This window comes from Nyctereutes procyonoides, unplaced genomic scaffold (assembly GCF_905146905.1).
Source record: "Nyctereutes procyonoides isolate TBG_1078 unplaced genomic scaffold, NYPRO_anot_genome, whole genome shotgun sequence".
Classification (NCBI taxonomy): Eukaryota; Metazoa; Chordata; class Mammalia; order Carnivora; family Canidae; genus Nyctereutes; species Nyctereutes procyonoides.
The window spans coordinates 55,567,418-55,582,562 of NW_026575046.1; the positions used below are offsets into that span (position 1 = coordinate 55,567,418).

General features: G+C 34.3%; 1 protein-coding gene across 6 annotated transcripts in view; it reads right to left on the reverse strand.

The window, feature by feature from the left end:
* CCSER2 (coiled-coil serine rich protein 2) overlaps window positions 1-15,145 on the reverse strand; it is a 176,123-nt gene that overhangs the window by 127,613 nt on the left and 33,365 nt on the right. For all 6 annotated transcript variants that reach the window (XM_055325312.1, XM_055325313.1, XM_055325314.1 and 3 more), the window contains 2 exons: window positions 5,906-7,355; window positions 4,579-4,775 (listed from right to left, as the gene is read on the reverse strand). In XM_055325312.1, the coding sequence (XP_055181287.1) occupies window positions 4,579-4,775; window positions 5,906-7,316 (1,608 nt within the window). In that variant the 5' untranslated portion in view covers window positions 7,317-7,355. The remainder of the gene's footprint in view (window positions 1-4,578; window positions 4,776-5,905; window positions 7,356-15,145) is intronic.

Genomic DNA, 15,145 nt, shown 5'->3' on the forward strand with positions numbered 1-15,145 from the left:
AATCTACCACACTAACAGAAAATGTATAACATATAACAGGAAAAAAATTTTTGATGACTTTAATAGATGTGGAGAAAAATTAACATCTACTCACATAAAAAGAAAAATTCAGCAAATGAAGTAGAAGGGAACTTGCTTAATCTGATGAAAGATTATCTATAATCATCCCGCCCCCATATATAGACACACACACACAAATTTTAATGGTGAACTATTAAAACCTTGCTGAAATTCTATCACCACTTCAACATTATGATGGAAGTCCTAACAAGTTGAATAAAACGGAGGATGGGGACATGGAGACTTTGCAAATGGTATGACTTTATCGTAGAGGTAGAAATTCCAAAAGCATCCACGGCAAATTATTAAAAGTAGTAAGTAAATTCACCAAGATCATTGGAACAACAGCTCAAAATACAAAAATCAAATACATTTGTACATACAACAAAAACTTATTAAAATTTTAAAAGTGGGGGATCCCTGGTGGCTCAGCGGTTTGGCGCCTGCCTTTGGCTCAGGGCATGATCCTGGAGTCCCGGGATCAAGTCCCACATCGAGCTCCCTGCATGGAGCCTGCTTCTCCCTCTGCCTGTGTCTCTGCCTCTCTCTCTCTCTCTCTCTCTCTCTCTGTCCCTCTCTGTCTCTCATGAATAAATAAAATAAAATCTTTTTAAAAATTTTTAAGTGGTACTATTTATAGCAATGAAATCAAAAACCTAAAAATAAAGCAAATATGTATAAATTTTTATAGAAGAGTCAAAACATGAGCAAGAAATATTTCTGAAGTCCTAAATAAATGGAAGAACACACCATATTCACGAATTGGAAGATATACTGTAGTAAATGTGTCAATTCTCCCCAAACTGACCTACAAAGTTAATGCAATCCCACTCAAAATCCCTGCAGGTTCTGTGTAGAAATTGATATGCTCATTCTAATAATTAAAGAGATTGCAAAAAGTGAGCTAGGGAAACCTTGGAAAAAAACAAAGAGTAAGACATTACCAGATGTCAATATTTAAAGCTACAGAAATAAAAAGTGTAGCATAATACAAGGATAAAGGAAGAAACCAATGAACTAAAAGAGTCAAGAAATATATTGATATAGTCACTGATTTATGACAAAGATAACCCTGCAGCAGAGTAGGGAAATAACTTTTCAAAAAAAGAAAAAAAAATTAATCTTGACCTCTATCTCACACTATGAACAAAAATAACTTTTAGATGTCTCATATATCTAAGTGCAAAAAATTAAAAAACAAGCAAAGCTTTTAGAAGAAAACATTGGAATATATCTTTAAGACTTCAGGGTAAATGAAGATTTTGCATTTCCAAACAGTGCTAACAATAAAGGAAAAAATGTAAACTACACTATATTGAAATTGTTAACTTCTATTCAAAAGACACTATTAAGAGTTTTAAAAAATAACCCATATATATGGAATATATACACATGTATATAAATGTGCATGTATATGTGTGTGTAAAAAAATTTATGTTCCAAATACATGATGTTTTTACAAACTGAAAAAGAAAAAATGCATACAGTCCAATATAAGACGTCACAAAAGAGTATATCCTAAGGGCAAATAAACATATGTGAAGGTACTCAATAAGCAGTTATCACAAAATACAAGACAAAAATCTCAGTGCAATACTATACCCCCACCAGAATAGAAAAAGAGAGAGAGAAAGCACAAAAAGAAAGTGGAAATTTCTGAACGCTCATTTACTACAGTAGGACTGTACAGCCACTTTGGAAAACTAATAGCATCTAAAGCTATATACATAAATACTTAATCCAGTGGTACCTCTCCTGAATATTTTACCAACACAAATGCATAAATGTTCATCTAAAAGTATGTAACAAAATATTCCCAACAGTAGCAGTTGCCAAAAACTGGAAACAACCTGAATGTCTATCAATATCGGGATAAAGTAAGTTGTATTATCTACACACAAAGGAATATTATATAACAAAACCATAAGCAAACTACAAAAAGTATAAAATATTGGGTCAAAGAAGACATATAAAATAGACATGTTTATAATTCTACTTTTATAAGTATATACAGGTAAAACTAATCTATAGTGATAAAAATCAAAACAGGTTGCATCTCTGCGGGGAGGGGTTGAGAAAATGACAGAAAAGCGCAGCAAGAAACATTCTGGGGTGATAGAAATATTCTCTATCACAATGTGGATGACTTAAACAATTATACACAAATATTCAAAATTCTCTGTGCTGTATGAAAAATATTTGTGCATTTAATTTAATGTAAATACACAACAAAACACTATGCATATTTAAACAACAACAACAAAAAATCACCTAGATTCTAGATAAGTGATATGCAAAGTAATCAGCCTACAAACTGTTAAGAGTCCATAACAAGATAAGGAGCTTGCACTACAATGAATATCAACACATTACTTTCTTCAAAAAGAAAAGTTTTACCATGAAAACAGAATCAACTAAACTAAATAGTGGGTTGAATTAAACCGTATTAATAAGTGACACAGTGGACTCACATTCTAATGAAAGCTCCTTATCTTGACCTGGGCTGGAAGGAGCACCACTGTAGAGAACAACCATGATGGTGATTGGAGAACTAGGTGGGATGGGAGGGGTGTGGGGAGAGGAGACACAGGCTTTGGTGAGAGGGTTGGGGAGACTAAGAAAAATGAGAATATGTTAAAGTTCTTTTGGGATTAAGTTTTAAATATGTATTTAAACTACTCTAGGCAAAGAAAGGAGAAAAAAAAAAACAGAAAAAGGGACAATTAAATAAAAATAGTTAAGATGGCAGAATGAAGTCCAAATATATCAATATATGCAAACATAAAAGGACTAAACTCATTGGTTAAAAGAAAAGAAGAAATTGTAATTTAAAAAAATTATAACCTTTTTGCTATGTATCAAAAAGGTTCATAGTAAAAGGATGGAATATACATAAATAAAACTGATAAAATATACTAGTATCTGAAAAGGCCTTAAGACAAAAAGCATAATGAGGAATAGAGATCACTAAATTATGACTGTAAGTTCAATTTCACCAAGAAAACAACTCTAAACAAGTACCTAACAAAATACACTCAAAATATAAAAAGCATAAAAATAATAGATTTTCAGAAAATGGTAAATCCACTATCACAGTAGGAGATCCTAACACTACTTTCAACATTTGCCACCAATCCTCCATCCTTTCTCAGACTGTTTTCCTCTTAAATCAGAAGATCTAAGGTCTTCAAGACCAATGGTCAACCCAGGTGCGTCCTGAACTCTTTTAGAGGCATCATTAAGATATAGGAGAAACAATGTCAGGTACTACGTGGATTATTGCTGCCATCTGCTGGACACAATGTTCATTCCCACGTCGATCATACTTGACTTTAACAAGTCCTAGTGAGAAAGCTTATAAAGCCCTAAACTGTAATATTTTCTAAACTTGTTTTATCTAATGAAATAGAGATACTCTCTCTAAATTAAATATGTGTCCCTTCTATGTTTGTGGAATTAAACAATCCTCTAGTAACGATGCTTATTCTTTTCAAGTCACAGGTTTATGAGAGTATAGAAAATTACAATGCCTGAAATCTACTTGGAATTTAATATATCTATGAAGACTACCAATCTTTCCATACAACTACTGCAAAATCATATTTTATACACTGAGTAATTACAATGAGTCACTTCAAACACACCAACGATTCTCTACTCATACAGCGTATTAGCCACATTACTTGCAGTATCTCTTAAAATTTGCCTTCCAGGCACACAGGAAAATTACACTTCCTACCCAGTTAGTACCTTAAAGTTGCTAGGGTCAATGGTTGTGAGATAAAGTACCATGTGGCATCTGCACGCCAAGGCGAGTAACTGCACACGCGAGACCTGGCTGCATTCTCCCTCTACAACAGCGACAAGACAGGGCCTCCAAAAGAGATGGTGAAGCCACCTTCTCTTGGAGATGGTGAAGATGAAAGCAACTTAGAACACTGAAGAAAGTTGCCCTAGAGTTTTCAGACTTAGAATAGACTTGGGAAGAGGAAAAACAAGCTTTTATTGTGTTAAGCCACTGAGTTGGCACTTAACCGTTACCTCAGCATAGCCTAACCCAGGATTTCTCAAAGTGGCACTACTGACACCTTGGGCTGAATAATCCTTTGCTGTGGGTACCACTGTCGGGCATTAAGCAGCATCCCTGGCATCTTCCCACTACTCTTCAGTAGCACTCCTCAATATGACAACCAAAATTAGCTCCAGACATTGCCTTCCTCCCCAAATTTGAGTACCACTAGCCTACCTTAACCTGAATACAGTATATCTATATACATATACGTATGTATATTATTAATATGTATGAGAGTATATTTAACTCAATTGTCATATGACACAAATATATGCTTTATTAGGTACTAAGGTCAGACGTTTTATAGGCTCTTAACAGATATGAATTTCCTTTCTTAAACTAGGAGAGCTAATTTATAAACTTAAAAAAAATCCAATCAGTATTACAAGTCTTTCCATAGGAAGGTAAACAAAACGTTGCAAAGGGACATGTAAATCCATACATACAATGCTGTTCATTTCCGAGGATTCATAGCTCCCAACTGGATGGACATTTCCAATGGGCTCCAAACCCTCTTCATCCCACATGTATGTTCCATCAGAGCTATCAGATGGAGAGAGCTCAAATGAAGAACCAGCTCTGTAATCTGTATCTGGTGAAATCAAGTTATTCCCAGAAGTATGTTTTGTACATTCACTCCTGTCTTCAATTGATTTTTTAAAAAGAGAAAGAAAAAAAAAGTTATTAATTCACAAAAATGTATTTCTCAGGTTCTGAAGAGATAAATTCTAATAATTTATTAAATAAAAAAACTGGCAAAAAATATTAGTAACTACAGTATTTTCTAAATCCCAAACAATAAAAAAAAAACAAGAAAAAAATCAATCTTAAATAACCTACTGAAATATTTTCCAATACACATAAAGAAAATTCATTGAGCTATCTTTCACTTCTGAAACATTTCTAGAATTATAAATAAAGCTTCATATTCTTTTAATACTTCCTAAGATACTTACTTTTACACACTGGCCATGAACTCCTTACCCTGTATATAGCATTTAACCTTGCAGTTACCTCCTTGTAAGGGAAACACTTGTTCTGGTATTCACTTCTAACTAGAAGACCTTCAGACAGTCAAGGGTTTATGTATATCTTTAAGCATGGCCTAGACCCTTCACCAGATCACAGGTCTACACCCAATCCCTTCAGTTTGTTCTTTTTTCAGGCCATACAGGCACCTAGATATCTCTCCAGACTTTTAGTGCCAGGATAACCAAATATAAGGGAAAATGTTTAAACAGGTACTAATCTCACTTTCCTCAGTTAAAAATATAAAGTTCCTCTGAAAGTATAACTATAAAGTTTATTAAACAAGAAACCAAGTCCTCCTTTAAAAAAATGTATATTTCCTAGGATAAAAACATTCATTAGATTGGACATAACCTATATTATTACCAGTTCATTTACCCTTTGGCACAGCCTTACTCTAAACAAATAGCATCCATTACCATAAGGGAATAGATGGTCTAAACTGGCATGCCACTGTCGAGGAAGTGGGGGGGGGGGAAGAATTCTGAAGCATGACAGTCAAACAAGAACAAAGGTAAGATACATTAGGGGAAGAGTATTTTTACTGACATTGTTTTAAATAGTGAAAAATAAGACCCAGAGCCAAAGCAAAATAAAAGTTGTCCTGCCCCAATTTTATCTAGATCCATCCCTCCACAAAATTGACATGACATTATCTTGGAATTAATCAAAAGGTAATTCTAAATTTAAGTTCAGTTATATTATCTAGGAGAAAGCAAACAAACTTAAGGTATTAATATTTACCAGAGACACTTATATCTATCCACTCGTCAGTTTTACTTTTTTCATTTTCCTTGGGGGAATCAAATATATCCTTTGGTGGTACATTTTCATGCTTTTCTTCTTTGAGACAAATTTCCTCTGGAGTTATTCTAGTTCTGTTGGAGTCTTCTATATCTATAAAATCATCACTAAAATCTTCACTTAAATCATTCTTATCAGAAGATGACAAAGACGACAAGGAAATATCATCCACATCATCACTCAAGTATCTAATTTTAGCATCATGCTTCATGGTCTGGTCATTTTCTGTTCTGTAACTATCATTTTCAATTAGTTCTTGGTCCTTATTAGTAGTTCTGTCCTTAGCCATAAGTTCAGCATCTTCTTCTACACATGAATCAGCAGGTGAATTTTTATTACCATCAACTGTGATAGTGCCAGAAAATGGAGGTCGGTTAGATTTCAGTAGAGAGGGATGAACCATCCTATAACCCAAAGTGGAAGTTACACCAGGGCCATTTGGTAAAGCCAACTTCTTTCCACTAGCAGCATAAGGCCTATTAAATCCATACCCTAAGTGATCATTCCCATTGAGTACCTCTGACTGCCGGGAATTTCTTGCTAGCATACTTGACCTCAGAGGTACTCTAATGGGCAGCTGTTGGTTCTGATAAGGCTTTGTAAGATCTGCAGCTCTATTGAAGGAATGTGATCTGGTTATAGATGAAGGTGGAAGGAATGAATTCTGAATGGAATGTGAAAAACTCTGTGACCTTACCATTTTTTCACAAGTAAGAGATTTAATATTGTCTAGGGATTGTACTAAGCCTTCTCCAGAACTGCTTCTTGTGGCACAGGAGTTTGCTCTAGGCCTTTGTATGCTACTAGCTGAACGGTTTCCATATAATCCATTCAACTGTGATTTTGGAGCACTGACTGAAGAATATGAAGTCCTTCCTAATAATGTGCCTTTGGTGAATTTACCCAAACTAGGTGGTCCAGTCAAAGACTTTTGGTTTAACTCCTCTGTAGATGACACAAACATAGTGGATGGCTTTGCTAACTTTGATGAGAGTAAAGAAATACTTTTCAAGCCTCCCTTTATCCCATTTTTATCAAACATTCCTTGAGTAGGTGCATGTTTTTCAGGATCAATTACTTTATCGCGTGAAGTTTGAATACTGTTCCGCTCTTCAACACTTTGTGCACTAAGCTGGTATTTAGTTGCCATTCTCCAATTAAATGAATGGGATGATGGGCAATCAGAGCCATTATTTTTGATGTAACTTTTGACATTGTTACTCTTAGAAGTTCCCAATAAATCAACAGGTGTCCCATTTGACATTGGCTGCAGTGTACTTCTCACAGATTTTGTTCCATACTTTGGCAACTTGGAACCCAAAAATGTCTTGATTTGTGTTTTTTCTTCCATGAGCTATAAGATGCATTTGTTCTTAAAATTTGACAGAATCTGAGGAGACAAAAAAGGAGATAAAATGTTCTTAAATAAGCATAATTACATGGGTTATAACATAATAAGAATATATATTTGTAGACAATTAAATGCAGCAAAGCTCAAAACCTACTTATGATTCCTACCAAACTCTCAATAAATATTGAATGCACTAATTAAATTAATAAATTGTCATTAGGAGAAAGTAAAGAACATTTTTTTTAAGATTTTATTTATTTATTCATGAGAGACACAGAGAGAGAGAGAGACAGAGACACAGGCAGAGGGAGAAGCAGGCTTCATGCAGGGAGCCCGACGTGGGACTCGATCCCAGGTCTCCAGGATCACGCCCAGGGCTGAAGGCAGACGCTAAACTGCTGAGCAACCGGGGCTGCCCAAGAACATTTTTATAAACCTGGGCTATGCATAATGATAGCAAAATCCAGAATTAACAAAATTAGACTGCCAATTTTTATTGTATTTTTTAAAAAAGAAACACTTCTATAGAAAGAATGCCTATCTTCCAATTTCCAATCCAAATTATTTTTTTTTTCACTTTGGACATTATCTCCTTTAAAATAAGAAAATGTGATTTTATTATTTTTTAAGCACATTTGATCTTATAAAACAATACATTTTTAAAATTCATCACTAAAATCGTGGTAGGATGTAGGAAAAGAACACAATAGCACCAAAAAAATTCTTCTGATATTAAGTTGCATTGTATCCATCTCAAAAGAGCTTTCAACTGGTAATATAAACAGACACTATAGAAGGTGTCATGGTGAAAAGTATAATAGTTTTGATAAAATTGACTAGTCCACTTATCTCTCCCAATCCTAACATTAACAGAAAATGATTATATAAAAATTCTAAGCATACAAAAATGCAAAATATGAATAAAAGTAAAGTATATGCCTTATGGTCACTGATGGCTTTTAAAATTATATATCTTACAACACTGTTATTTGTTGGTTTTGTTTCTTGATTAAAAAAATCTGATTCTAAGCCATCCCTATGCTTTAAAAATTCAAAGTTTCTAGAGTATGCATGTTATTAACTCAAAAGTAAACATTTAGGGACTCATACATTCAAGTAAAGATGGCGCAGCAGCACATGTCTAAAACTTTTAAATGAATAAAAATATGTCTAACAGGCATGCTTATCCTAAGTGGTTCTGCCCATAGGAGCATACAATCAAAGTTTGGAGGCTTCTGGTTTAGACTTTGCAGAGGGATGAAACAGAATTCTAGAATTTCCCAACCCCAATAACTAATAAAAGGAGAGGAAAAAAAAAATATATATATATATATTCCTCTGTGTGTGTAATTTTTAGCCAAAACTCACCAGCTCTGTCAAACAAAAATTGTTTAAATACCTCTAAACTTTAAAAAGTAGTGGCCAGAAAAAGATTGTGTACAATGTGGTCTGGCTCCTAGCCTGATGACACTGACTAAAAGCAGTAATGAGAAAAATAAGTGAGTTGATAAAACTTCAAAGTTGTAATAAACATCCTCCAGTTTGGATAGAAATATATGATTTGGCATGCTTTAGAAAAGTACAGGAAAACATCTTCAGCACAGAATCTCTGAAATCTCAACTGAGGCACAGCAGGACCAGAACCCACTGACTTCCAAGACACTATTCTGACTTAAGGGAAGGGTCTGAAGCCCCTAAAATTGTACTACACACTCAGCAGGATGGAGTGAGGCTAGCAGACACTTAACAAAATCTAAGGAGACAGGAGAGCCTGGAGCACCAGAAGAGTCCCTCCCACAACACACCACCTTATACCCTTCAGCCTCAGAGAAACAAAAAAGAGAACAGCATACAACAGCTCAAAAGGTATACTGAGGGGATACAATAAAAGGAGGAGAAAAAGTAAAAGTCAAGGAGAAAAAGGTACCAATGGGAATTCACCCCTGTTATACCAGGGCAAATACAAAGTCTTGATCCAGCTATTCGAGTCTCTAACTAAAAAGATAAAAAGAAATGGCCACATAACCATATAAACAAGAGAGTAGAAGGAAGTAAAGTAACAAATAATGACTATGGTAAGCAGAACAAAGGAAGAACCCAGCCTGAAAGAAATCAACAACACAAGAAAATAAAATTCCCAGTGAGTTCTTTGTAACAGAGAACAACCTAGGAAGAACAAACATTTAATAAACAAGAATTCAAATATAAAAAAGACAAAACAGGTAAGTTGAGATGAGCTAAGGAAATCAATTAGGAAGGAAAGAAGCAAAGATTGAAAATTAATGGGCAAGGAGAAAAATCTTAAAATAACCTGAGTACTGAGGAGAAAAAAAGACAAAGAAGATGTAGGACAGAGATTGAATGGAAAGATAATTAGTCTCCCTGACACAGAATAGCTAAACAAATAGAAGAAAAAAAGCAGGTCGACATAATAGCAATACCCCTAAAATAAAGGGAAAACAACCTACAAAAGGAAAATTTTAAAAATTTTATTTTTTTTAATTTTTATTTATTTATGATAGTCACACAGAGACAGAGAGAGAGAGAGAGAGAGAGAGAGAGAGAGAGAGAGGCAGAGACATAGGCAGAGGGAGAAGCAGGCTCCATGCACCGGGAGCCCGACGTGGGATTTGATCCCGGGTCTCCAGGATCGCGCCCTGGGCCAAAGGCAGGTGTCAAACCGCTGTGCCACCCAGGGATCCCCTAAAAATTTTAATTAAAAAACTAAACCACATATCTAAGTACATATCTAGGTTAAGTTAATAAAATATCAAGGATGGATAAAGAAGTAATCCTCCAGTAATGCAAGAAAAAAAAATCACTTTGTCACAATGACTGAGAGTTCGATTTCATGGACTGCCATTTACTAATAATCCCTGGTGGTTTATAGAGACCTATTCTGTGTTGAGTGCGAGAAAAAGGAGAATTTGATCCATTAGTCATTTGTTCATTTATCTCTTCCGTTTACCTATTCTGAGTTCAAATCAATTAAGAATCTCACACTGACCAGAAAGAAGAATAGCTCTTTGGTATCTGGACAGGTTAGGTTTTATGTTTCTGTGTTAACTCTGTAGCCACAGCTAAAATTGTAGAATTGGAAACAATAAACTCTCAGTATCTGGGTGGCTATATATCCACAATTCAAAAAGGTCTTTATTTCTCATCCCAAGTACAGATTACTTTTTCTACTCCTGAAGAGTATTAATAAATTAGATTTATAAAGTCTCTTAAAGTAGCTCTGTTCCAATTAGCTTATAGAAACAAATATGCATTTATAGATTGAATATTACTAAAATTCCCAGAAAAGAATATTGATCTTCTAATATTTAAAATGTGTTATACTTTTAAAAATTATTCTTACAGAAACTAAGTCAAAAAGGTTTTAAGAACCAAGTCCACATAATTAAGGTAAGTATCTGGTAAACAAACCTAGTTTAATGGAACAAATCTGTCTTCTGATTTTTTTGTCAGTGTTAAATATAATGTAAGCATATATTTTTATCTCAGTAGAGTAACTTTAATGAAATACATACAGGTTTGGTGATCAAATAGACATTCTTATTCATAAAACAATGTTTAAGATTATGAAAATGTAAATCTGTGTTTAAACCGAATGATCATTCTGACAAACGTTTTATTTCAATAGTAATTATGTTTTATGATGTCAGCTTTATGGATAATTTTCAAGAACTTTAAAGGTAACCTAAAATGTTAGGCCAATATTAAATTGAATTAACTAATGAATAATCATTAACTTACTAGATCATTTCTAAGTAAGATAGAATACTAAAACATTAATTACACAGCATCATTTCAAGTTTACATACTTTTCCTTCTTGTTATTACAGAAACTTCTTGTTATTATACAGAAAGACTATACATTTGAGACAGGTAAAAGAACACACTAAGTTTTGATACTTTGAGAAACTGTACACTGGATCCCATTTTTATAAAGGCAGCGTGACGGAAATCACATAAAGATGTGGGTGCACATGTATGTTTAAACACAACAAATTGTTAATAGTTGTTATCATTAGAGAAGTGAGAATCAGGTGAAGGGAAGACTTCTTTTTACCTTTACATCTTTATTATTCAAATATTCTAAACATGCCCATATTTTTACAATGTAAAAAATTTTAACTACAAAACTGGGTCTTAAAAACACCCATTTATTCAATATGAAAACAAGTCTTTTAAAAAATTTATTTATTTATTTAGGTAATCTCTACACTCAATGTGGTATGCAAACTCACAACCCCAAGACCAAGAGCTGCATGCTCTTACAGCCAGCCAGGCACCCCTCAATATGAAAACAAGAATTAACAGTTTAACTAAAAACAATTACTCAAAATCCAGTTCAATATTATGTGAAATATACTTAAAAGACATAAAAAATAGAAGATGTCTGAATAAGAAACAAAGGATTTTTTATTCAACAGACAGAACATCTTCATAAATTACCATTTCTATTTCTCCAGACCACCTCAATTCAGTATGTTTCACTTATCAATTTTACCTTTAAAAATGTATTTGAAACTCATGATTTCCATTCTATAACTCTAGTTCTTACCCTCATCATCTCTTTTAATATTTCTACAAAGGCTTCCTACGTTATAAAGACTCCCATCTCACTTTTATTCAAACTGTCAACAGTTAGTTACACTCTTATAGCACAGATCTGATCATATCCTTCTACGGATTAAAAACTATCAATGGCTCAGGAACAACAAAATAAAACCCAGAATCCACTACAGAGATCAAATTTCTCTATTTGGCTCTACACTATCTTTGCTGACTATACATTCAAGCTGATGCATTGTTGGTCATTCCCCTAAATCTATTCTGTATTTTCTACTTTTTATGCCTCTGCTATTATAAAGACCACCCTCAAGGCTCGACTTTCAAAGCTGAAAATCCCTACACCCACAAACCTTTCCGGTTAAAACTGATTTCACATCCTTCTCTATTCCCTTTGTAACATTAATATAGCTGAGTCTGTCTTATAATTGTGGGCATGTCTATTTGACCCATTAGGAAGTACATCTGTTAAGAGCATAAAATGAGTCTTAAATACTTTGGGGCCTGCCACAGGACCACAAATTTGAAAGCTCCTAAACTTTTAAGTAAATTCACGGTCCCAGCGGGGCCTGTCTGGTAAGTAAGTTCACAATCTCTTAGTGCAAGTTAATTGAATAAATACTAAGTCAAGACTGAAAAATAACTTTGCTTTTTGGGCCTGTGATTGTAATGATATTAGATTTAAGGGTCATTTTGCAAATCACTAAATAACATAACATTAAAAATTCTGTCCTCTGGTGAATTTGTCTGTGAGTCAGGAAGGCTTTAACATTTCCTTGTCACATGTAGACTAAGGACAGAAAATTATATTCTTTCACTTCTCTATTCCTTTATTTTACTGTCTAAAATAAGAATAATGTATATTATCTCCCAAGAATATCTTAAGTATTAGTAACTTGGAGGCATAAGATAAGCCCACAAGAAAGACACACTACTGCTACAAAGTGTTTGGGGGGCTGCCATTCAGAACAACAACAACAAAAAAAAAAAAAAAAGATTAGAACCTGAATGAACTATTTCCTATCAAGAGTATATACTGATTTCTAAACACACAAACAATTGTAATAAATGAAATCCATCATCTTGGGCTGTGCTCTTAAGTCAAAACTAATCTGATGGCTCAACTGTAAAGCTTCCTTATCTGCTTATATTATGAATATTGTCACTTCATTAGTTGATTCATGAAACTTTCTCCTACATTTGCTTATATAACTATGACATGAAATAAAACTGACATTGTGAGTCTGCCTCATTTTAGTAGCTATAGTACCTCTGATGAACTTTCCCAGATATGTAGTCTGTTAAGTGATTAAAGAATACAGTCATAACAATTTGTAAAGTACATGCTGGCTACAAAATCTAATGATATCATCTTCTCTAAAACACTTCAGTATTGTCTGAGAGCTTTAATTTAATGGTGAACTAAAAATAATATCTGGCACATGGCTTAGAAATGTCTGAGATTTTCTGATTTAATTTCTGTAAAATGATTTTTACAATATAGCACATTTATAATGTCAGTATTTCACATTTGAAAGAATCTTCAAAACTACATATAAATTCCCTTTTAAAAAACTAGTAAATCAGGGGCGCCTGGGTAGTAGCTCAGTCAGTTAGGCTCCCAACTCTTGATTTTGGTTTAGGTCATGATCTCAGGGTCCTGAATCAAGCCCCATGTTGGGCTCTGTGCTTAGCGGGGAATCTGCTTGAGATCCTCACTCTCCCTCTCCTCCTGCTTGTTCGTCTCCAACACACATTCTCTCTCTCTCCCTCTCTCTCTCTCTCTCTTTCAAATAAATAAACCTAATAAATCAAAGTTTCTTGGTTTTAGGTTTTATTTTTTGTTTTATGCTTTTTAAAAGGAATCCACAATTGGATGAGAAGGGGAAAGAAAAAGCAAACTTTATTGAGCATTTACCTGATGGGTATCATGCCTACTATTCTATCCTTGTTTAATCTTCATAACGCTGTAAGGTTGTGGATGTCCTCCCATTTTAAATAGATAAACCAAGATTTGGAAAGGCTAAAATGCTTGTCCAAAAATTCATTCACTACTGAAATGGATTCAGGTTCAAGTCTACCTGATTCCAGAGTCCATGAAGACTGCCTTCCTGACAAAGGAATAAAATATTCTTTTCTTTTTAAAAACTTATTTGAGTGAGAGAGACAGAGAGAGATCTCTTGGGGGGGGGCAGGGGCCGAGGGAGAGAGAATCTCCAGCCAACTCCCTCCTACCCCAGCAGAGCCAGACTTGGGGCTAGATCCCAGGACCTAGAGACCATGACCCTAGCTGAAATCAAGAGCCTAACTGACTGAGCCACCCAGACATCCCAGGAATGAAATATTCTGAGAGGATTACTGAGAAGTATAAGGGACTCAATAGCTAAGGTTGGGAAGTATAAAGACTGCAAAGAACCAAGGTATAATTAAATCAAAAGTTTTGCAAAGCAACAGTAGAAGCTTTCATTTTTTTCAAATTCCTTTCATATCCATTACCTTATCATCTGAGGAACCACCCACTCACATTCTTTTTTTAGTTTTTCAAATAGCTTTTTAGAAGGTATGAACTGCCTGCATTTTAGGGATTTACATAGGCATAAATTCACTACTGACACCCAGAGCAATTAATTGAACAGTCACTTCTTAATATGCACTTTCACATTCAAATAACTGTATCTTAATTTAATTTTTTTGACCTTGTATTACTCAACCACTTCCCCCAAATTTCCTTCTGCCCTGTTTCTCCTAGCTTTCATCTGTGACATAAACGGATTCAAAGGCTTGACTGCAATAATCAAATAAGCAAAAATGGCACCTTTATCCAAAAGTAAAGGTTTAAAACAGTACCTCAATCCAGATTGTTTGTGGTTTTAAAAAGAGCACACAAAGCTCGACACAAAGCTCCATTACTGTATCAAGCCGACTTTTCTGTCCTCCAGCTACAACTTTTTACTCAGGCATATGGAGATCAAAGCAACTTGTGAAAGTGAGGCTTTAAACTAATTTGTGGCTTAGGAATATTAAATAATGTTATTAAATTTAGATTCAAGGCATATTATTTTCTGAAGTTTTTTAATTTAAGGAACAGGAGAATACTAGTAGATAAAGAGGAACCAGAAGCACCCTTGACCAAACACAAAAATTCTCTCCAAATTTTACCATTTAGTTCTGATAAAACTTAAAAATTATGTGGGGCATGCAAATGACATTAAGGTGCTGAGGGCTAGGTAAAGATGACAGGTGCCAAGCTG